Source organism: Lycorma delicatula, chromosome 9, assembly GCF_047948215.1.
Source record: "Lycorma delicatula isolate Av1 chromosome 9, ASM4794821v1, whole genome shotgun sequence".
Classification (NCBI taxonomy): domain Eukaryota; kingdom Metazoa; phylum Arthropoda; class Insecta; order Hemiptera; family Fulgoridae; genus Lycorma; species Lycorma delicatula.
Genome location: NC_134463.1, coordinates 66,064,047 through 66,088,988, shown reverse-complemented (window position 1 = coordinate 66,088,988; position 24,942 = coordinate 66,064,047). Strand labels below are relative to the sequence as shown.

The 24,942-nt window shown below is 30.6% G+C and overlaps 1 protein-coding gene across 1 annotated transcript; it reads left to right on the top strand.

The window, feature by feature from the left end:
- Positions 1–8,739: 8,739 nt before the first annotated feature.
- Positions 8,740–19,008, top strand: Srp19 (signal recognition particle 19). The gene is made up of 3 exons (XM_075374422.1): positions 8,740–9,065; positions 14,001–14,257; positions 18,792–19,008. The coding sequence occupies exons 1-3, from the start codon at positions 9,019–9,021 to the stop codon at positions 18,935–18,937; spliced, it is 450 nt and encodes a 149-aa protein (XP_075230537.1). The 5' UTR covers positions 8,740–9,018; the 3' UTR covers positions 18,938–19,008.
- Positions 19,009–24,942: the final 5,934 nt, after the last annotated feature.

Here is a 24,942-nt window from a genome sequence, read left to right as displayed (position 1 = left end):
TAATAGATATTTATAATCATATATCTTTTACAAGATATGATTATGTCTTTTGTTATGCTTTTTGGTTTTGAAATTTTAATTTTTTGAAAATGTTTTCTGAAAAACAAACCTTAGAAAAAAATGTTAGAGAATGCATTAAATATGCATTCTTAATTAAGTCTATCAGTAAGGTCTAATGTTTGGACAAGCTTTTTCCAAAGAAAAAATTCTTTGATATACCTTGTATATCATTTAATTAATTAATACCTGAATATCTATTTAATTAATTGAATATCTGAAATATCTATTTAATTAATACTCATTTATTTTAATTGAATTTTCACACATTTTATTCTGAATAATCATAACAATATGGCAAAAAGTACGGAATAATTTTCCCATTTCTTTTTCACTTAGCTGAACTTACCAAAAACACAGTTGATATTAAGCCCAAAAATTAAGCGTTTACTCTAGTAATTAGAGAATGATTGATCATTATAAATTCTCAGAAAAAGAAACGCTGACTGGCATCTTTTATATCTTAGGCAATCTACTCTTTTAAATTTGTCATAAGTGTACACCAGACTGGGATGTGTAAAATAAAAAAATCTACTCCCTTCCTGTTGAAAAACAATGTAGAATATATATGTCTCTACTCATTATGAAAATATTACCTATTAAATAAATATATTATATTAAATAAAAATTCATAGATTTTATTGCAATGCTGGAAATGCCCTTCATCTGTTGGATAAACATGTTTCTTAACATCAATGGTTGCCCTTTGCAATTTTACTGGATATTATTCTGTTTTTGATATTCCGGTTAATTGGGCAAAGATAATTTTTGATTACACCTTTTAGCTATCAGAGGAGTTGCTTAAAATTGGTAAAAAGCATACCTTAGCAGTTGTAGATAAGTAGTTGAAATTTCACTTTTGATATGAACACACATATAAAATTTAGATCCTCACTTTTAAGTTGTAGAATGCAGAAAGCCTCAGAGAAAAGTGTTCTTCAACCCTTGCTTTTTTATTAATTAATAAAAAAGTTCATTGTACAATGAACTTTTTGAAAATTGTACAATAGCAGCTAAATTATTATTCACTGTATGGATTATAACTAACTTTAAAACTGGGTAAAACTATTGCATTGGCTTCATAGGTAGACTTAATGTTGCTGGCCTCTGTGGTGTGAGTGATAGCAACTTGGCCTTTCATTCAGAGGTCCCAAGTTCAAATCCTAGTCAGGCATGGTATTTTCACATGCTACAAAACTGCCATTTCATTTCATTCTTTGAAGCAATACCTAATTGGTCCCAGAGACTAAAAAAATGGTAAACCTAATGTTGGTGATTGGGTAAATAGAATTCCTATAAATGATTATTATATTATTATTATCTAGCAAAATTTTTGGACATTTCATTAGATAAGTTGTCATTGAATAATCAAATTGATTTTACTGTTTTGCTCTAATGCAACTCTTAATAAAGTGCAATGTTCATCATTATTAAATATTTATTATGCCCAGGGTAAAATATGGTTTGAGTCTCAAAAAGCCTCTCCCACGTAAATGTCAACCACACCTTCACAAAGTTTAGCTATGGCTTGCTACATGGTGCATCCTGTTCTTACAGATGTGGCTCTGGTGACCGAGTGGTCATCGGTATAAATGGCCCCTCTTCTACTAACTACCAACAGATTCTGATGAGGGTGGATGAGTGGCTAGAAGGAAGGGCGGCACTCTAATGCCCTGTGGGCAAGTAATTGCTCCTTAAGGCATATGAGTCACCAGATCAATGGCGTTGGATTGCAGAAGGCTATGGGAAACCTTTAATTAAAGATCCTTAGTTGATGATCATGGCATGCGATGGACCTTTTTGTAAAAGACTCCGGAGGTAAAGTTTCCTCTCATTTGGATCTCTGGGAGGGTAATACAACAAGGTTTCATGCTTATGAAGAGGTAAGAATAAAGTATGGATACAGAAAGGGTAACTGTTCAGGGAGGGCTGGAAAATTTAAAAAGTAAAGAGGTCAGTGAAGAAATGATAGAAAAAAATGAATGAAAGGAGAAAAAGGAAAAATTTTTGGACAGAGGAGGGTAAAAGAAAATATAGAAAGCTTAATAATGAATTAAGAAGAAAAACTGAGATAACAAGAGAAAAGTGGTTACAGGAAAAGGGTGCTGCAATAGAAAAACAAGAAAAAGAAGGGAGATACAATCTAATACACAAAGAAGCTGCAGAAATGATATTCAAGGAAAATGGAAAAAGTTATGCAGTCTATCAGATCAAGTCAAAGAACAAGGATATAGTAACTGAGAGGAATGAAGTGAAAAAGATATGGGAAGAGTACATCATGGATATTTATACACACTGAATGATAGGCCAAAGGTAGTAGATCTAGGAATAAAAGAAGAGAACAAAGTTCAGGAAGATCACAAGGGTTATAGTATATTAAAATGTGATGTAAGTACAGCCATGACAACCATGGCTGATGAAAAAGCAAGAGGATATTGTGAATTGCTGATTGAGTTGTTTAAAGCTCTTGGATAGAATGGAGAAATTCTATTGTTGGATATGTGTAATGGCTTACAGACTTTCTGGATGCGATAATAGTGCTACTGACAAAGAAATTTAATGCTAGAAAGTGTGAAGAATACTGGACTATTAGTCTAATTTTGCATGCAGCGAAAAGTCTTACTAAGAATTCTGTACAGGAGGTTGTACAATGAACTGGATAAAAATATTGTAGAAGAAAAATATGGCTTTAGAAGAGGAGTTGGAACTAGGGATGCCATAGGACTGCTTCAAATTATTGGTGAAAGATATATGGAAAAGAGAAGATGAGGAGTATATGTTGCGTTTTTAGATCTTCAGAAGGCTTTTGATAGAGTAAGATGGGATAAATTAATGATAATTTTGAAAAAGAAAGGAATTGGTTAATATGATAGGAGACTTATGAAGGAGTTGTATATAAACCAGAAAATAAAAGTAAGCATAGGAAGTGAGATAACACAAAAGATAGAAATAGGAAGGGGAGTGCAACAAGGTTGCTGCATATCATCTACACCATTGATTCCCAAAGTGGTCCAGGTGGACCCCAGGGGTCCACAGGAGACTCGACGGGGGTCTATATTGGCGTGACAAAAAAATGGGGGTTCACAATTTGTAAGCGGGGGTCCACGAAAATTCATCTGGTTTCGATAGTGAAAAACAGAAATGTTGGCTTGACTTTGCATATCAATCTAGACAGATAATGTTTTGAGAAGCTCAGCGACTGTTACTTGTAAAAACTTGCATATTCAGTACAACAAACATGTCGAGACTTGCAAAGCGCATGCATTGCAAGAGAATTGCAAAGCAATATGATAACAATAATAATTAATAGTGTAATGATTACATATTTGAATAAATGCAACACAAAAAAATATACTCAAATCAAAAGGAGAATAACAATGAGTAAGGAAGTATTTAGTAGGAAAAGATTGGCGAGATGTTTTATTTGGATTATTATGCTATGAAGTGTTATGGTGCAGAAATGTGGACTTTAAGAAAGAAAAACAAATGAAGAATTAAGACGTTTGAGATGTGAGTGTGGTGAAAAATGGTAAACGTCTGTTGGCAGAGGAGGTATTGAGAAAAGTAGAAGAGGAAAGGAATATGTTAAATACCATTTTAAGCAGGAAAAGGAACTGGCTAAGACACTGTATGAGAAGAAAGTGTTTACTAATAGATGCAGTTGAAGGACTGGTAAATGGAAAGAGAGGAAGGACAAGAAAAAAATTTCAGTTGATTGATGGGGTTGTGGAAAGAGGAAATTTATGTCAACAAAAATATTTGTATAGGACAGGAACAAGTGAAGAACAGCCATGACAGACCTGTCTCATTAACCCACTGGGTTGGTCTAGTGGTTAACGCATCTTCCCAAATCAGCTGATTTGGAAGTCGAGAGTTACAGCGTTCAAGTCCTAGTAAAGCCAGTTATTTTTACACGGATTTGAATACTAGATCGTGGATACCGGTGTTCTTTGGTGGTTGGGTTTCAATAATCCACACATCTCAGGAATGGTCGAACTGAGAATGTACAAGACTACACTTCATTTACACTCATACATATCATCCTCATTCATCCTCTGAAGAATTATCTAAACGGTAGTTACTGGAGGCTAAACAGGAAAAAGAAAGAAGACCTGTCTCATTGGCAGAACACAATGAATGAATATTATGCTTAAATATATTCTCATATAAGGTACAGGTCATCTCTTTGAGATCTCTCAAAAAGTCAGAACGAGTATCTGGCTCTTAAAGTACAAGTATGAATCATGTAAACCTAAATTTAGAAAAATTTTTTTTTTTATTTTAATTATTATTGAATACATAATTAATATATTTAAGTAACTACTATGTACTTTAAATATATCTATTAAATACTTTGTAATTTGTTTTTATATTTATAATTTATCTTATATTGACATGATCTGTATAATGTACAATCAAAATTATTATGTTACAATCAAAATAAAGATTTACTTATATATTTTATTTATTTAGATGAATCTAGAGAAAGAAGCCTACAGGCATTAAGCTTTAGAAATCTAAGCAATCTAATTCCAAACAAATATTTTCCCTAATGACTCAATGCAAAATGGTTTGTGATTTGTTGTATATTACAATGGCTTGACATATTTAGTTAAAAGACTGATAATTATTCAGTTTTATCTATAAAAGTTGTTATATACTGTAAATGTTTTGGATGTTGAAAGTTGTAAAGTAAAGCATTTAATGTGAATGATGTTGTCAGTACACATAATTTGTACCAATTTTCATATTTTAAAGATGTAACTTAAAATAAGAAATTTTATTACTTAATTCAGTAAGTGAAACAGTGAAAACCTAAATGGATGATTATATGTTTTGTTACTAATTAACTGTATGTTTTGTTAATTAGCTGTATGGAGCTAATTAATTAACTTCATTAATTTTAATGAAGTTATAAAATTCTGAAGGATAATGAATCTTGCAAATGTTATTTATTATTAGAGATTGATTTGCTGTTTATTTTAAAATATGATAATGATTATTAGCAAAAATCAAATTTAAAGTACACTGATTTTCATTTTTATTTTAAAATATTATAAATGAATTTTCTACTTTACTATCAGTATTATTATTCAGTTAGTATACAATTTAAATACATTCATTTAGTTTACCCTCCTTGCCAAGATAAATAAATATATTATAACTAATGTTATAAATAAATAAACAATGCCCTTAATAGATTTAGCTGTTTCATTGAAAATATTTAATTCACTAAACACGCTATGAACCTGAAGTCTACCTGATCCATTTCTTATGCCATAATTATGAGTGTTAAATAGATTAACATAAATAATTATTAAAGGCACAGTAAAGGTCAATTCAAGACACTCAAACAATATGAAAGTTATAAATACATTAAATTTTTGAAATATTAATCAGTCTTGTTTAACAAACAAAGATGATTAATATTTGATTATCTGAAATGATTAAAGTGATCAATTTGTTATGTTTTGTTAATATTTGCTGTGTTTAATAAACATAACATATAAGAGTGGGTTAATAAGTTGCCCACTGATGAAAAAGACAACATTTTGACATGAAACGTCTTTAAAATCAACCGAAATATACGGATACCAGAACAGAAATTTGTAGTTTAGGTCAATATTGTCCAGCCTTAATAACTCCCTAACTATTAGTCTCCGAGACGTAAATGCAGTGCAATTTTTAACTTGCATGGTCAGCTTGCCAATACAACTTTGAATTTGTGTCACTGGCAAGCTGGTTGGAGGGGAGGGGGCACAGTGCAGATCGGTCAAAACTGGCACTCTCACTCATTTCATTCAGTTTGGCTCACGACTTAAACATGATGACACAGTGATTCGTGTTTTGTGTTAAGAGTTTGTTGAGGTAGATCAATCAAAGTAATAATAAGGTATTTGGACAATATTTATGTGTAAAAAATAAAAAGTAAACATGTAAAAAAGTACAAAAATTCAATAGGTCAGTGTCAGCCTGTGCAAAAGTCAGCCGGAAATATAAATTACACATTTAATTGTAAAGTACCGGTTATGGGCCACACACAGGTAACCCAATGTCCTCTCTCTTTTTGTCTGTTTAGCCTGCAGAGCTACCGTTATTACTTCAGAGTATGAATGATATGTATGAAAGTAAATGAAGTGTAGCCTTGTACAGTCCCAGGCCGACCATTCCTGAGATGTGTAGTTAATTGAAACCCAAACACCAAAGAACACTGGTATCCATGATCTAGTATTAAAATTTGTATAAAAGTAACTGCCTTTACCAGGATTGAACCTTAGAACTAGGAAGAATATTTACAAAAAATATTCTTAAGAAAAAAAAAATTTAATATTTAAGAAAAAAGAACGTATATTTGAATTATTAAATTTTATTTTAGGGTTATAAAACAATTTTCTCATTAAATTAATCCTTATTAAAATTTTAGTTTTGTTAAAGCAGTCTTCTAATCAACTAATGCTTGTAAATACATCATGGAAAAAATTGAAAAATTAATTTTAAAATTTGTATAATTCTTAATGATTTTCAAATCATAAGGAATTTTTAAGTTTTGCATTAAAGTCAATTAGTTCTTTGTAAAATAAATACAGATAAATTCTTGTTTATCTTAAATTTATCCAAATAAATTCATTTTACCAAGTTAGTTTTAAATTATAATTTTTTTTTTGTTTTTTTACTTATTTTGGCAATGTTACAAACATTTAATTCATTTGGAATTAAATCTCTTCAAAAAACTATAAAATTTTATCTAAAAAACATTCTTATATTCTAACAAAAGTAACAGAAATAATTACAAACATTAGGAATGAAAATGTTGATATACATAAGGTTCAATAGATCTAAATAAAAGCGAGTTCGCTACAACTTCATTTTCTCAATTATACTACTCTCATTTTTTTATTTTCTGTTTTTCTGTCTGTAGTACATAAAAATATTTGTAATCATCACTAACACTTATAAATATATGAATTAGAAAACTAATTATTTCCGTACCTTTTAATGAAAGCAATTTCTAATATAATACAAGAAATTTAGATAAATGCTAGAAAATAATTTTGAATACCTAAATTTAATGTATTACAATGTCACACTACACCATGTTGAATTTTATTCATTGTCATTTTATACAAAATAATATATGTATATTTATAGGAAAAGAAGAAAATAAATATAAAACAAGTGTACATAAATGATTTATTTGTCACATGACAAATATTTACATTATACCTTTTCATGAATTATAATTATGACTGATATTATCTAATTTACTAATAAAAAAAGATTTATTTTAAAGTAGTACGGATGTGATTTATAAATATATCTCTAGTGCCAATCTTTCTTTTACTCTCCTAGAAAATATTTGCTAGGTTAGGTGTTATACAAAAGATTGCTGAGCCACAGATTAAGCTCGGTTATTTAATTAATGAAATAGTTAAATATAAATCTTAATAAATTAACAACACCACAACATGAAATGGCATTCTTTACTTACAATAAATAATATTTCAAGGTATTTCTCATAAGAAATAAATGCTTGCATGTTGTGCTGAATGTTAAAAATGGGAAAATTTGTATGGTTCAAAAGAATAGTTAATATATCTTTCCTTATTCATAAAATGCTACAATAAATAATATAAAAAAATAAATATCTCATTGTTAAAAAGAAAAAATAATTGAGGGTCATAATGGATTTAAATAAATGTAATTTAATGCCGAATGAATAAATTAAAATTTTGATTATTAACAGTTGCAATCAACATCACAAATAAAAAAGGTTTAATTCTCATAATTTAGAAAAAGCATAAATTTTACAGTTGAAGGAAAGGGTTTTACATAAATTCACTGGCTTCACAAATTTGACTGAAATTTAATTGTGTTCAAATAGTACCTTTACACAGACCTGGTTTATCATTTCAACTGTTGTAGCAGCATTTTCAATGTAGTTTAAAAAAAATTAAATTAACTAATGTTTATAACTTACTAAATTGAATATTAAATAATAGAATTCTTTTAAAATGAAGTTTTTTTTTAAATTCTTTTTTGTAAGAAGAGAATCCACATCCTTAAAGTCTAGGTCTATTTTTTCTCACCCTCATAAGTTTTTGAAAGACATATTTTAAAATTCTTGACAGCCTAATAAATATCCATCCATACTTATATCTGGACTTGTAATCTTAACCTCTCAACTTATCCCTAGTAAATATCATAAATGACATTAGAATATCTCAGTTTGTACTATGGGACATCAAAATTGTTCTAAGTCAGGCAAGTAATATTGCTTGATAATCAATTAAATTGTTAAGAATATTTTAGTTAGTTATAAGAGCATTATGTTCTAGCTAATTATAATCCTTCATTATAATAGTGAGTGAACTAATCGCTCTATATTTAATATATTTTTAAAATAAATTATTAAAATTTCCTATTAGTTAAGATTCATATCAAAGCTTATGATGGCAATGCTTACTTGAAGAGTGGATACAAGCTCTCTCCTTTTTAGCTAACATAGGAATATTCGTAAAAATAAAAACATTTTTTGAAATATATATTTTTAAAACTTATTTGCATCTATCATATTTCATTAAGTTTCATTTTACCACTTTTTTTAGTTCTTTCTGTAAATAGGACTATTCTTTTAAAGATCGATTCAGATATATATGGAAGTATTCGTTCTCACAGCTGTGGTTGGATTACATTTACTTGACTGATAAATAATGCGGATGGACATGTATGTTTACTGCGGCCACCTATTAATAGCGATTTAAAAATGAAAACAGTAGATCTTACTAAGAAGTCATAATTTGCCTAATGTGTTTAGTTAATTCTTCGAACATAGAAGTAGGTGGTACAGTATGTTTTCGATTCGTTCATAAACACTCGTTAATAGAACAATTGTTTTAAGCTTGTGTATCCTATGACGTGTAGATGAACGTGAGGGAGGTTATTATATGGTTATTATAAATAATGGCAACAATCTGGAGTCCTGATAAAAAACATAGTGATCGTGAAAGGTTATTATAATTATTTTATTTAAGCGGAAGTCTATTTTTAATTAATCTAGTCTGATTTTTAGGCAGAGTTAGTTAATTACTTTGCTTAATTAAGTTGCAGTGAATTTAACCTTTAAGTCATGATTGTTTCTAGTATTATTTTTATGGACTTTTTATTAGCATGTTTACGTTTCGGTGGTTGGTAAGGACATGAACTATTTAATAAATACATTCATGTGGAATGTGTTGACCTTTGTTTTGATAACCTCAATATGAATGTGCTTTAATTTGTAGCAGTATGTTTACTATATTTCATGTTATTGGGATACTGTGAAATTTTATCTACGATTTAGTAAGTGTTTCAATTAAACTTTTGGATTAAGTTTTGCGTTTTAAATTTATGGTATTTGAGTTTTGTTGTGGGTTAGTTACAATTATGCATATATATATTAGTACTGTACTTGCAAATTGAAACCTAGCTTTGTGGGAGTATTATGGTCAATTTTGTGCAGCTTTTAGTATTCCATGGAAATAAGTGCCCTGCAAGTTTTTATTATTTTCATTATTGGATTACTGAAACATTTTGATTGCTTGACAGATGAGTATTGTAGATTTGCTTTTTTCTATACTCATGTCATGTCTCATTGTCTTCTGAAAGTTTCATTGTCTTCTGAATTTTCTTCATCGATCAATGGAAAAAATAAATTTGACTGTTTGGTGTTTTCCAAGGTCCTTGGTTTATCTTATATCACTTTTCTGCTGATAAGTGTTTCAGATTGAATAAACACAATATCCCCGTTATGTGTGACTTACGTTGGATCTATTAATTTCTAAGCTTTTTTGTTTACTTCATATTCTATGAATGCTGTCTTAGTAAATGTGAATATAAGTTGCTTAAAGTTTTAATCCGATTTTCTCTTTTTGAATGTGAGCTATAACAACACAACCAAAATTTCTCAAATGTCAGACTAGGTTTGACACCTTTCCAAAGTTCATATGGTGTTGTATTTCCCAAAATAGAAGTCTGAGAGTGGTTCATCAGGTAGACTGCTGCTGATATGGCTTCTGCACAAAAATTCTTTGGAAGGTTGGCATCAGAGAGCATAATTTTGGCCTTTTCTATTATGGTCCTATTTTTGTGTTCTGCTATTCCGTTTTGTTGTGGTGTAAAAGAATATTTCTCACTTATGATACCATCTTTGTCACATAAACTTTGAAAAAGGATTAAAAATTTGGCCTCAGATTTTATTTTTATAAAGTATATTGTTGTGTATCTGTTATAATCATCTGTTAGAGTTAGAAAGTATCTTGATCTTACTATCAAAGGTTCTCCATTGGTCCATATAAATCCATGTGAATCAAGTGCTGCAATTTGGTAGAATGATGCTCTGAGGTTTGAAAAGGTAGTAGGTCTGCTTCGCTCTTATACAAACTTTGCAAGGTTCCTTATTGCATGAATAGACTGAAGTCATTCAGTCTTGAGTATATCCTTCTTATTCAAATGAGCTAGAGTTCTATGCCAAATGTCTCTTAATACTTTATATAAACTTTTTCAGATGACATTGCCATCCAAGCTTTTCTTAAAGGACTGATTGTCTTTAAACTATTCACTCTCAGAGCAACAGCCAGTAGAACATTCTTCTTCTATAACATGGTAGTGTTTGTCTTCACTGACTAGTTTGAAAACTTATCATATCAATTTTCCAACGGAGAGTAGATTTTGTTCCAAATCATAAACGTGTAGTGGGGAGTTCATTGTTAACGTTTTTAATTTGTTATGCATCAATACTCCAAAACTTATCTCACCTTGTCTGTTTACCGAGACAATATCTTGGTATGCAAGAGCCACTGGCTTACCTCCAGGAATTGGGATAAACTTTGTAAACCTATCTTTATCCAGAGTCATTTATCTGTTGTGCCTGAATTTAAATACTAATTTCCTTCATTCAGAATATCCTATTGGCATATTAGCCATGCAGCTGCATTATCACTGTATTCATCTACCAGGTTTGCGGTACATAGGTTTGAGCACTTAATTTCTTGAGTTGATGACAAAACATGTCAATGTGTTTGAAATTATTGCAATTGTAATATTTGGTCTTGCTTTATTTTGCTGTCGTGTGTTTAGTTGTTTACTATTCTTAGGAAAGAAAACCAAATCTGTAGCTGCTCCCTCGCAGGTATGCTTGACATCTTGCAGTATATGGGTTTTGAAGTTCTCAGATTTTAATGCTATTCCTGAATTTTCTAAAGCTATTATCCTAGGTGTGAACATGTTAGATAAACTAGCAAGAAGTAGAATGCCTATCGATTCTGTGGAAACTTTGAAGTCTAATGCATTTAACTTTTGTACAGTGCTTATGATTATGTTGACGTATTCTGCTGTATTCAAACAATGGTACTTACGTATTAACGCCACCGCAGCTACAGCTTTATTTAAAAACAAAGTAGTCAATCGGATTTTGGTGGAAAATGGGCCGATATAGAGTTTAACATAAATAAATAAATATTTATTTTATAAATATAATTTAACCAAACTTAACCTACGCTCGCTAACCTTGACTAATTAACACCGTAATTTTTTGAGTATTTATTTAATAAATTCAGTAATTATTGCAATTTGATTCCAAATATTGCAAATTTTAATTGCAATAATTACTGAATTTATAAAATAAATACTCAAAAAATTATGGTGTTAATTAATCAAGGTTAGCGAGCGAAGCAAACGTAGATTGTTTGGTTAAATTATATTTATAAAATAAATAAGTATAAATAACCATTTATATTCTGTTTTGAATCTTTTTCGGCCCGTTTTCCACTGAAATCCGATTGACTACTTTGTTTTTAAATAAAGTAGTAGCTGCGGTGGGTTTAATATGTAAGTACCCAAACAATTTTCATGTTTGATAGTGATGAGGATTTTTAACAAAGTGACCTTACAAGTGAGACCTGAGTCTTTGAAAACTGTTTCCAAATTTTCCCAAATCTGCTCTGGTGTAGTACAGTCTATGATGTGAAAATAATTACTGGTACCACAGCTAATGAAAGTTTGGCCATATTATGCTTTGTGATAGCAGCTGCGTTACCTAAGACGCACTTCCATAAATTCTCTTGTTCAAGATAGGACGGCATAGCGAACTTCCAATCACTGTAATCTGTCATGCTCTTAATTTCTCGATCTGTGGCAAGTTACTTGTGGTTGTTTAAATGAAACATACTGATCCCTCATACAATTGTATACCAAATATCAACTTTACTGTAAAAAATTAAAAATGTTATTAGGTTATGCTAAAAACAGAGCCCTGACTGCACAACCTCTATTAAATGAAAAAAAAAATATATGTAGAATAATAACACTGTTCACTTTAACTAGAACAATATTAAACGCCTGTACAAAGGCCTATAACCTGATGGGAAGGATAATCGCAGTAAATAAACCCTGAGCAACTTATTTACATGTTGCTGCTTTTAATGCATACACAAAAAAAATTAACCATCAAAACATATGATTGTTAGTTGTGACTAACAATAGCACCACATATATGAATTTGCAATTACATTTCTAACACTAACAATATAATTATTTCCAGAGAGTGCATTGTTAGGAATTATTCATCATGGAACATTGGTCTATTCTAGAAGTATGTTTGCTGTAAATTTGCTTTCTAAAATGAATTATGTTAGTTATTGGGTGAATTTCAGAGACATTTTATTACGTGAAATTTACCTTCTGGAAAACTTTGTTATTGGAGGTTGAAAAATGGCATGAAGAGGGATCAAGATTTAAAACCATCTGGTCATCCTCTATCAGTCTTTATGCCTGAAAATGTAATCTGTTTACTGTTGCCATTATCTAAAGTTCATCAAGGTCAATTTGATGCCACACCATGATGCTTGATGTATCTTATCAAATTCTTTGTCTTACTCTGTGTAGTGAGTTTGAATTTCATGCTTATAAAATCACATTCACAAATTAGAAGAGAGGGATAAAGAACCAAGAGTTATTTTTTGGAAAGAGTTTTTAGCATTGATGAATATAAATCCCAATATTCTTGATTATCTTGTAATGCCTGATAAAATCTGTTTTCATCTTAACGACTTCGTAAAAAAACAAAATTTGTTATTGGGTAGAGAACAACCCTTGGGAATTAAACCAAAAGCCATTCCACAGAGACACAATGACTGTGTGGTGGTGTGCTGTGACTTTACATCAGATTATTGGACCGTTGTTTTGCAAATCAAATGACAGTATTCCTGCAACCATCAATAGTAAACATTACTGTGTAATGGTAGGCTTTGGTTTCAATGAGATGGAGATATACTCATATGTCTGCTGAAATTCAATGAGAAGAATATTTACTATTTTGCGGTATGGTAACTGCCCACCTGGTCACCAGACTTTTCAATAGGAGATTTTTTTGTTTGGGGAGATTTGAAAGCCAAGTTCTGTGAGATATGACAAGCCAACATCTGTGAATTGAAGGAATGCTCTCAAAAAGACATAGGTGATGTCACACAAAACGCCTTAACAAAGAGTTATGCATTCTATTCAAGGTTAATCATGGAAAAATGTGGGAAATTTAATGAATATTGATTCTAAAAATTAAATTATATCAACTTAAACAACAGTAAATTCTGTACATTTCTATAGTAATAAATTACAAGTCTTAGTAAAACCATCTGCTATTTATGTCTCACTCTGTTTTTTTTTATATGTAAAAATTAAACGTACAAATTATTTTGACCAATGTAATTTTTTGTCAGTACAGATTTTCTGCTCTCTGGAATATTAATTAAAAATATTAACTCTTATTTCTAGGAGTTAGGGATAGATAAAATTGTTTATTGTTTAGTGGTATATTAAGAGATACGCTTTTTTTGTATTCTTTTCTAATTTCAGTAAATCATACTCCATGTTCTTTATTTTTTATGATGAAAATTAACTTTTTTTTTCAGATGGATTTGTATTTATCCAGCATATATAAATAGTAAAAAAACATTATGTCAAGGTAGACGTATTGCAAAAGAGAAATGTGTTGAAAATCCAACCCATCAAGAAATAAAAGATGTCTTACTAACAACTGGGCTTAAGATTGGTGTTGAAAATAAATTATACCCACGAGAAAGGAGTAAAGAAATGCTTTACAGAGGTCGCATCCGTATTCAGCTAAAAAATGATGACGGAACACCTGTTAACAAGGATTTACCCGATCGTAAGTATTACATTTTAAGTTAAATGTTTCTTCATTACATTCTGGTATTATTTCAACTTTTTTCTGCATCAGATTTTAAAAATTAAATTAAAGTCCATTCTTTTTATTGAGGTATTTTTTTATTTATGTCAATGTAAAACTTATTTCACAATATTACTGAAATACAGGCCATATCATTTGTGAATCACCAAATTTCAAAATGGGCTTACAGATTTATTGTAGTTTTTTATTTGATTACTACAAACCTTGGACCGTACTGCTACAAGCAAAACTCTGGTCTTTTTTGTCAATTTTATTTTTAGATAATTTCAAGGAAGAAGAAGAGGTAGTTGAAATATCTATGAAAAAATTCCAGACCTTGCCAGGATTTGAATCTGAAACCAATTGATCTAGAAATCAGTCTTAACAACGAATTTGTTCTATACACTTAGAGAATTTGTAAATAATAAATGTACATCACTGTTTACCAACTTACTCTGATTTTTTTGAATTGCTTAAATAATTATTATTAATACTGTCGCATATTTGCGGCCTGATCAGGATATTGAGAAATTGACAATTGAAAATGTTTATATACCTATAATTTATTAGTTTAATAATATAGAACCTAAATAAAATAAGATAAATCAATAATAATAATGACAATAGTAATTAATAATAATAATAATATTATTAGATATTGACACTTCTAGAGCATTGAATTCAGGGTTTGGTGAGAGATGCAAATATGGAATTTGAAGGGGATAGAGACCTTCACAACAACAGCGGGAATGAGGGTAGCTAGTGGTATCCTAGTAGCCGACACGTCATTGCGCATGAAAATAGCATCACCACCACTCTTTCTACTATCTAAGGGACAGTCGTATTTCTACAAAAATAGCCTCCAAGTATTACTGCATCTTATTGTAGAAGATGCGTTTCTTGGTTCATGCACATGATTAGTGGTTCATGTGCACACGTCAATTCTGTAACATCTTCATTACACGACCGTAGAACTCATAACATGCCACTGAATAATCTTCATAAGAAAAATGTAGGTATAGATACAGAATTGCAGGAAAATATATGAAAAATTAGTTGTACTTTTGATTTTCAAGAATTCTGATGTCCTGGGGTTGGGCGGATCCTCAACCATATCTTCCAGTAAATGAGGTAATGGAGAAGGAAATTTTGAAAAATGGGAAGTTGCAGTTGACATTACAGAGAGGGTGGTTGTGTGGGCTCCCGTAACAGGGAGCTTATTAGATGGCTTACTGCCAGCTATGTTTACTCCTGCCCGTATAGGTAAAACTTTGGGGACAGGAACTTGCAGAGAGATCCCACTGTTGGTTTCACTCACTGTGACTAATGACTTTTTGTTCATCTTAGTCAGCTATGAAATAGTGTCTGTAAGTGAAGCTACTTGGTCAGTTAACATCTGAACAAGTTATTTTAGGTCACTGTAGGATCCGCACTTCTGAATATCTGAATTTGTAGGAGCTTGTTTTGATGTAGTGGGGGCAAAAGACACATCTGGTTTAACCAGGTTCCATGAGTTAATTGTCTTTTATGTTCTCTTTGTGTAGCTGAAATAGATAGCTTCTGCTCGCTGGAAATTCTGAGAATTGCCATTTCTTCTTTAAAAGTTGGGCAATCTTGGGAGCGAGCTGTATGTGAATCACTGCAATTCGCACATTTTTCATCTTCATGGCAGTTAGTATCATGACCTTCCTTAGCATATCAAGTACAGATCTGTTTTCAAGCAATATGTTGTAGTGTGTCCATATACTAGGCATTTGAAACATTGTCGTGGGTTGGGAATGAAAGGTCATATTCGAACTGAAAGATAACCGCCTTTTATTTTTTCCATGTACTGGAAGGTTGAAAGTCACTACAAGAGAAAGTTATGGGTCTTCCATTCCACTCTGCCATTTCATTATACACTTCACTTGTACAACATCTTGGAGACGAAGCTATTTCAGTAACATCCATATCTAAAATGTCTCAGCAGAAAATTACTCCCCAGCTTGTATTTAGAGTTTTGTGGCATTCTGTACTTATATTTATACTCCCCATAATATGGAGACATAAGATAGATAGACTCATAAATCTTTCAATCAGAATCTATTTGTCTCACAATTTTCTAATGTTCTTTGGGGAACCACTTAAACATTTTATAACTTTTATCAAGAAATACTACACTTTATGCAAGGAGCCACCTTCCTGATTATTTCGGAGAACAACAAATCTAATATTTTTATGTTTAAGACTTAATGCATCAGGATTTAATGCAGTTTCTTCTGCATGACTATTATCCTCATCAGGCAACACTGAATGAGACCTCTTCACAAGACTAATATTGGTGGTTTTTTCATTTTTTTTATTTTTCATGGATCACCAACCATCATGAGTTATTTGTGGACTAGTAATTTTGGTCTCATGATTAACGGCGATGTAATGGACCATTCCAGAGCGCATACATACTGGAGCTAGAGCTAACTAAAATTGGGTTGGCCCAGGTGCTCAGAGGACATCGTTTGAGACTTAATATATAGAGCCATTCACCTATTGGCCCAGTAATTTTACCTTGGGTTGTGGTTGTGTTTTGTAAGGTATTGCAATGCCATCGAGTGTAAGTGAAAGAAGAAATAGTGTAGAATGTTGTTGCGTTGTTGTATAAGGGTGTATGTTACAATTTGTATAGTGTTCTTGGTGTAGTGTAAAGTATTCTGGAGCTCTGGGTGTAGTGGGAAGAAAAGCTGCAGAGTCTAGGGCCAGCTCCCAAAGTCTTAAAGAATAAGACTCCCCGTCGGGGGAGAAAGAAATAGGTTAGTGGGTAGATGTATGTGAAGAGGTTAGGATAAGAAGTGAGTGATACCTGAAAGAGATCATCAGCTCTTCAACATTGTTTAGGGCACTAATTGATAGTTGATAAGGGCTGAAAAGGATATTCCCTTAGAAAATTTTAATTAATTCAGAATCAAATAACAGAAATAAAGGCATAGGGGTAATAATGTATAAGATAATATAAAAGAAGATAAGTCAGAGAGTACCTTAGAAGTAAAAAATTTAAGATTATTTTAATCTGGCTAGATGTAAATCCCAAGGGTAGAACAATATTATAGTTTTAAACTCTAAGCTTTTCAATAATAGATGATGAAATATTAGAAGGTAAATGAAGAAAGATATATTCAATCAAATTTGTAAAAAAATGATGATTCTATTGAGACGAATATCATTGCAGAGGATGAAACTGGTTGGATAATATTAAAAAAGAGTATTTAGTTCACATTGGTGAGTCCAGCAGGGATACAGGAAAATATTACAATATTTAGCAAAAATTTAAAATTAAACTACATTTAAAACCTACTCAGAGACGTACATGAACAGCTGTCACAATTTAATTGTGAAAAGTTTGAAAAAATTCTAAGAATACTCCTAGAAATAAAAACAACAGCAGATACTGTGGAAAAATGAGGGAATGCTTTTAAAAGTGGAAATATGATAGTAGAGGAAGATTTGACAGGAAAGTAAACATTAATGGGGTTTTATATATATATATATTTGATAATTATATATATTAGAACTTATGGATAAGTATAGAAAGTATAACAATGCAATATATGCAGGAAATAAATATATATATATATATATATATATATGCCTTTGGAAGTAAAGTAAAATTAATAGAAAGAGAAAACGAGAAGCTTTCATTGTTCTCATGCAATAAATTCTTGAGGTTGAAGATATATATATATATTGAGGCAGAGAAAAGATGATTACAAACATTTTGGGAAATGAAGCCTAATATATTATAGATGTGAACTATAAACTACTGGCCAGGGAATGTATATTTAACAAATGGCAGGAATATTTAAAGTGCAAAAAAATTAACTGATCGTATGTTGAGGTGGAAAAGGTATTGATGATGATATTACAAAAAACTTTGAATTCAAAAATACAAATTGTTATGATTCTTTAAAATTTAAATTAAATCTGAAGAATTAGATTTATACCATCAGAATTTTTTTATGGAAACCAAGATTAAATGTCTAATTTACACAAAATATTTTATAGAATTTGTCAGATTGGAGAAGTGCATCTCAGTACTGACAAAGCGCAAGTGTTACCGCATAAAAAAAAAAATGGAAGTTGAGTAATACATGAACTGTCGCACAATTAGTTTAAATTTCTTACAACGCTATGATATTTAAAATTCTGCTGTGTTTCTAAGAGAATGCTTAAATCATGTTTTTTTTTTTCAGTAAATGAATTTGAAAATAATTCTTTTACTAATTTTGTGATTGCTATTTTTTTTTTTTTTTACAAAATGCATAAATTTTATAAAAAATATTAAAGTAGTAGTTTAATCTGTTCATTTGTCTATGTAATTTTTAGGTTAAAAATTTTGCTGTAAATAATACTTGACTGGCTATTTTAATATATGTTTATACTTGCATCTTATTTGTTGTTATAGAGGAAATTAAGCATGTTGACTATATATTTTTTAGTAAAATTACATTGATACTTTTGTCAATTATCATTCTTTTTTTAGGTGAATCGATCATGTTGTACTTGTGTAATATGATACCAAAACTTAAAAGCCGAGCTACTAAGCAAAGCGCTGGAGATCAAAGTACACAAGGAGGAGGTAGTAGCCAAGGTGGAGGTTCAAAAAAAAAAGGAAAAGGAAGACGTTAAATGTAAATGTTATCAGATATTGTGAATAATTTACATCAATTAAATTCTGTTTTATCATTTTAAAAAAATTATTCTAATCTATTTTTTATTTTGGTGATTTTTTCTAGTGTATTCTTTTACTTAATGTGCCATTTCCAGACAGAGGTTGGCATTCATATGGGTAACATGATTTTAGTGACTGCTGCCCTGAAAACTGTTTATATATGATTAAAAAATGGCAGCTATTTTTGTTTTAAGCCTCATGCTGTTTTTTACATTTGCAGGCATCTACAATTTTTTAAATTACTCAGTACTGGAATGATCTAGGCTTTTCAAATAAATTGTATTGTGTTTAGTACATTCTTGCTTATAAATCAAAGCCCTATTTGCCTACCTAATATGATTTTTTATTTCATGTACATACATTTTGTAGCCAATAGTTATCAGATGCATATGAACAAAATTCATTTTTCTTTGGGTAATTTCTCAAAGAAGTATCAGTTTCTCAGCATCAATTTTGTTTTGTGCTTGTTAAATGTAAGTACATTATATCCTTAAGAATATAATTACTTTATATAAAATATCAGTGGTGAGTAGTTTACCCTTTAAAAATTATACCTTTCTAAAAATTGAATTTTTTCAATTTTTCAGCTGCAATATCTCTGTTGAGGGATCAGATAAAAATCTGATAATTGCACACATAAAAGGTCTTTATGGGATCAAACTTCACTATAAATTTCAACTTTGAGATTAAATTCTAAATAAATATAAAAGAATTCTGAATTTGAGCAAAACATTCTTAATTTCCACATCCGGGATAAGTAAGCATCAGGAGTTATTCTGCTATTTCTAAGGAATTTTTAACTAAAAAAATCCATTCCATAAAAATAAATGAAGTACCTTATTATAAATAAGCATACAGACTGCCCAATATATAATTTTAAGTTATTTTAGATATAAAGTTTTTCTTTATCAAAATAATGTTATCCAGAAGTCAGGATCTATACCTGCTAAATATTACAAATTGTTTATAAAAGATAATAAATTAATTCATTATTAAAAAGAAGCCTTACAGGATTGTACAGGCTCATTCATGCATCTGCAAGTAGTTCAAGTCTGTGCCTGCATTATATTGTCTTCTTCCTTCACAATTTGTCTCACTTTACTCTGCTATTAAAGTGTACAGTTGCATGATCTTTTGTAAAAATAGAGTATCAGTGTTCTGTAGGTATTTTTACTAATGGAGCTTGCCATAAAACTCTAAGACCTTTTCTGTTAAATGGCAGCATTTGTTTTTGTTGAGAGTAGTGTAAATGTGCCTCGGTATGGGCTGGAATGAAATTACATTGTTACATATTGCTGATAACACTGCAGTGACTGGCCTGCTGGCCATGACTTGGTGGCGGCAGATTATTGTCAAAGTAATAACGATTCAGTATTCAATTGATTACAGTGTTATTTATTGCTTTCTTTAATTAAAAAAAAATTTTTTTTTTACTAATGGGTATTTTTAACTATATTTAGTAACATACACAGTAAATAATAATCAATGTACACTATACAAAGTAAACATATGAATGAAGGATCCAACTCACATGAATGATTTCTAAGAAATGGAACATTGTAAATAAATTAATTATGACGAGGTGGAAGTGTTAATTACAAGCCATGCTGCTATGATGTCATGTCATCCCATACTGAGGCTCATTTACACTATTCCCAACAAAATGCAAATGCTACCACTTAACAGAAAAGATACAAACTGTGTATGGAGTTTTTCCTAAAGACATCAATTAAAGATAATAATGGAGAATGAAGAATAAACTCTGAGGTCACTTAAACTTGTAAATATCATGAAATAGAATATTTGAAAAAGTTTTAAAAGTGCTGAGTAATTTAGAAAATCGTAGATGCCTGCGAATACATAAAAACAGCATGAGGCTTAAAACAAAAATGGCCACCATTTTTCAGCCAGATACAATAAAGATTTAAAAAGATTAGTTAATAAAAATTTCAAATACCAAAACATAAGGGAATGTCCCTACAAAGTATGAATTTTTTCTGAAGTGGTGTGGCAGTCAGTGCTGGACCATTTGGAATGGATTGACATTTTTTAGAGGGTAATAACTTTTTCTATCTTCATAAAAATTTTGTTATAAGGAATTCTTTGCTCTGAAAGTGTGTTACAAAATATGAAAAATTTAATGAGGGAGCCAATAAATTATCTAGCCCAAGTATACTTCATGCTGTGTTTATGAAGGTGCAACTACCTCATCTATGACTGCTGATAAATCCAGAAATGGTGTACATCATACTTGAGTTGAGTAAAGGTTATTAATACAATATTATTGTGGGTGAATGGCACAAGTAAATATCTTCATGGTAGGTATGTAGTTAACTCAAAGAAAAAACTTCACTTTATAATTCAGATTGACCACTTAATATTGCATTCTTCATCTGATTCAGTAACCCACTGACTTTTAACAGATATATCTTGATCTCAAATTTACTGTTAACTGGTATTGCATCCATATAACCATGTTGTTGATGCTTTGGTTTATCTAATTATTACAGATAAAAGACTTCCCTCCTAAAAAGTTAACTTTATGTGATACAATTTATATGAAAACATGATTGCCATTTTGAACACATTACTTTTTAACTGGAAAGTTTGATTTTGCTCATTTAACTCATCTCTTAACTTATTTTTGCTGTTAAAACTACTTTGTTTTCTTTTTTTAAATGAATGTTCATTTTACTAAAAGCAGTATATCTTCATACAACACATCATTTTTTAGTGATGTGTTGTTTAGTATAATACAGTGGTCACCGGTTAATATGATCATTTCGGGATTTCCGGTTTTAATTGTAATCATATTATTCAAAAATGGAGTTGTCAGTTGCATGGTCGACAAATGGGGAGTAGGTTATTGTGTACATGCAAGACCCACACTTTTTTAATTTTTATTTTCAATTTGAAACAATAAACAACTACATATTAACTTAAAAGATACAATACATAACTTAAAATAAAAGTTTTTTTAAACATTATTACAGTATGTACATATTAGTTGTACAATTTAACAATTAGTTTAGAGTATATTTTTTTTAAATCTAAGAGTTTATTACATTTTTTTTACTAAATTATTAGCTTTTAAAAATGTCATTTATGTTTGTTTTGTTGTGTCTGTTTATTAAAAAATAATTCCAAGTTGTTCAAATGTTTATATTCTTCGCCACTGACACATTCCTCCAAAGCTCTTCGGATTCCCGGTCCTTCCTTTTACTTAATGGTTCTCTGTCTGGCTCTTCCTTTTTGTCATCATCTTCTTCTTCTTGTGAATTTTTAACAGTAAATTGCATGACGTCTGCAACAGATAAATCGTTGTCAATTTCTACCCATGCACTGAACTGCTCTTCAATAGTTGCAGGCCTTTCAAGTTCAACAAGTTGTACAATTTCTTGTGGAGCACTTTTTTCAAATCTCTTAAAACAATTTAAAATACTTTCTTCTGAAACCATACTTCAAGCTTTTGCTGTCAGGTGCAAAGCATCTAAAATCATGATCTTATTTGCAATCTTGATACATGTTCCTTCACTATTGTCTATCATATCAATAATTTTTTCCCAAAAATCGGATTAATAATATGTTTTGAAGGTTTTAATAATTCTTTGGTCAAGCAGCTGTATGATCAATGTGGTAAGAACACAAGTTAACTGTTCTCCAGAGACAAATCTAGATGTGCCATACAGTTATCCAAAATTAAAGCAATTTTTTTATTCCTTTTACAAAGGTGCACATCCCATTCACCCTTCAAATGAGTAACCTTCAAATATTGACCCAGTCATCTATCCGTTTGAATTTTTCATATAGTTAACGAATAGATTTTTTTACGCTTTTGAAACCTAGCCTTTTTACTTATGCCCATCATTAATGGTGTTTTTTATCTGATCATATTATAAATAAGAGCTACTGTAATTCTAACTTTCATTTTTTTACTGGCAGAAGCTATAGATATTTTAAAACCGTGCACTGATCTGGCGTCACTCTGTAGTAAAGTCCTATCTATTCTATGTTGTAGATGTTTTCTTCCATGTATGTTTTCAGTGTAGTTTTTCAGATTATTTCTGCCCAGTCAGCCAAATTAACATCAGTCTTATTTTTCTCCGTGTAGTTTTTTATAGATTATTTCCTGCCAATCTTTCCATCTAGTTAACCATCTGTCCGTTGCAGTAAACTGCTCATCCATTTTTTGTGCTAAATCATTTGCTTTTTGCAACAGGATGCTGTAAATAATAGGGATATTCATAGAGCTGGTCTGTTTAAACCAAATTAGTAAAACTTCATCAACTGTTTGATTTTTACCTCTACGCTTACTTTCCTGGTTAGTAACAGCAACTTCCTTGAACTTACTTCGATTTTTTAGAATATACTTAAATGTTGATTGTGGAATGCCTAATTAACTGCTGCTTTTCTTTGGGTTTTCATTTTTAATTTCAATTCGTCGAATTGCTTTAAAATTTTAACTTTATCTGCTAAACTTAAATCAGTTCTTTTCTTATGACTGCATATTTTAATACAGTATATAACAGTTAAGCAAAAAATGAACCAAACAGTATGTAAATATAGTATACAGACTGCTGCGGTATGCGTTGCAGTGTATGCAACTAAATGACTTATGAATTGGAGTTAGGCATGCATAACTATACATTGTACATACTCTATAGCATAAAGAGAAGATGAGTATTGAGGAGGGGAACATACAATGTCTCTCTCTTTCAAATGATGGTGCAGTGTAGTCGTAACAATGTTGCATCACATTCAAGAATTTCCTATCAGCTGGAAAAAAGGTTGTCTATAATTTTTTGCCTAATTTGTGATATGCCCTATGTATTCTTACTTATACTATATACTTTACTAACAAACATACTTCCTGTTGCAATAAAATTAAAAATTTTTAACTTTTCGTTTAATTTATCATCATAACGAACAGCAAATTAAAATATATGATCATAAAAATCAGTAAAAAATTAATGTAAATTTGTAATTTGAATTGGGACTTCTTAATTTGATCATAATAAGCGACTGATCAGATGAACATAGAACATTGATCAGTGAAACATAATAACCAGCGACCACTGTACTATAAAATTATTTAATTATTAATAAAAGTGGTTATTCAAGAAATTAACAATTTCTGTTCAACTAAGTTAAGGACTGTTCTGTTAACATGCAGACGTGAATTCGGTATCTGTCATTGAGTGTGGTTCAGTGATAACTGAGCAGTGACTGAACCTTTAAATGAAATGTTTTAATTTATAATACGAGGGTATTTTTTTTTCAAGGTCCGATCAGTCACAAAATTAAAACCACAGTGAAAATAAAAAATTTTTTATTTGTAACAAGTACTTAACATAGTTACGCTATTTCTCTATATAGTCGCCACTCCGATTTAGACATTTGTCGTAGCGTGGTACCAACTTTCCAATACCCTCCTCATAGAACAGAGCCACCTGTGTTTTCCACTCGCTCAACGAGATCATCGGTTGACACTCGCTTCTTTCCCTGACCGCCTACATCATTAACATCTGTACGTCCTTCTTTAAATTTCCTGCACCATTGTCGCACTTTTTTGTCACTCATTGAAGTTTCACTGTACACATTACTTATTCGTCGATGAATTTCAGCTGCATTATACCCCTAAGCCTGAAGAAATCGAATTACCGCACGCACTTCACACTTGGCGGGAGATGCTATTGTTGTAGGCATGTTTATATGCTAACTGCAGATGTTCAGAACTAAATGAAATGACGCAGCGTGATTGAAGTCCATACTAGAGACGCTGCGTTTTATGCCAAAGGTTCATCCGATTTTTGCGCCAGTTTTTATTTCGCAACTGATCAGACCTTGAAAAAAAATAACCCTCTATCATTTGTAATGTACATTTATTAAATTTTGTAATAATTTTTTTTAAAATAAAAAACAAATGATTTCTAATTTAATGAAGGTTTTTACTTATGTCAAA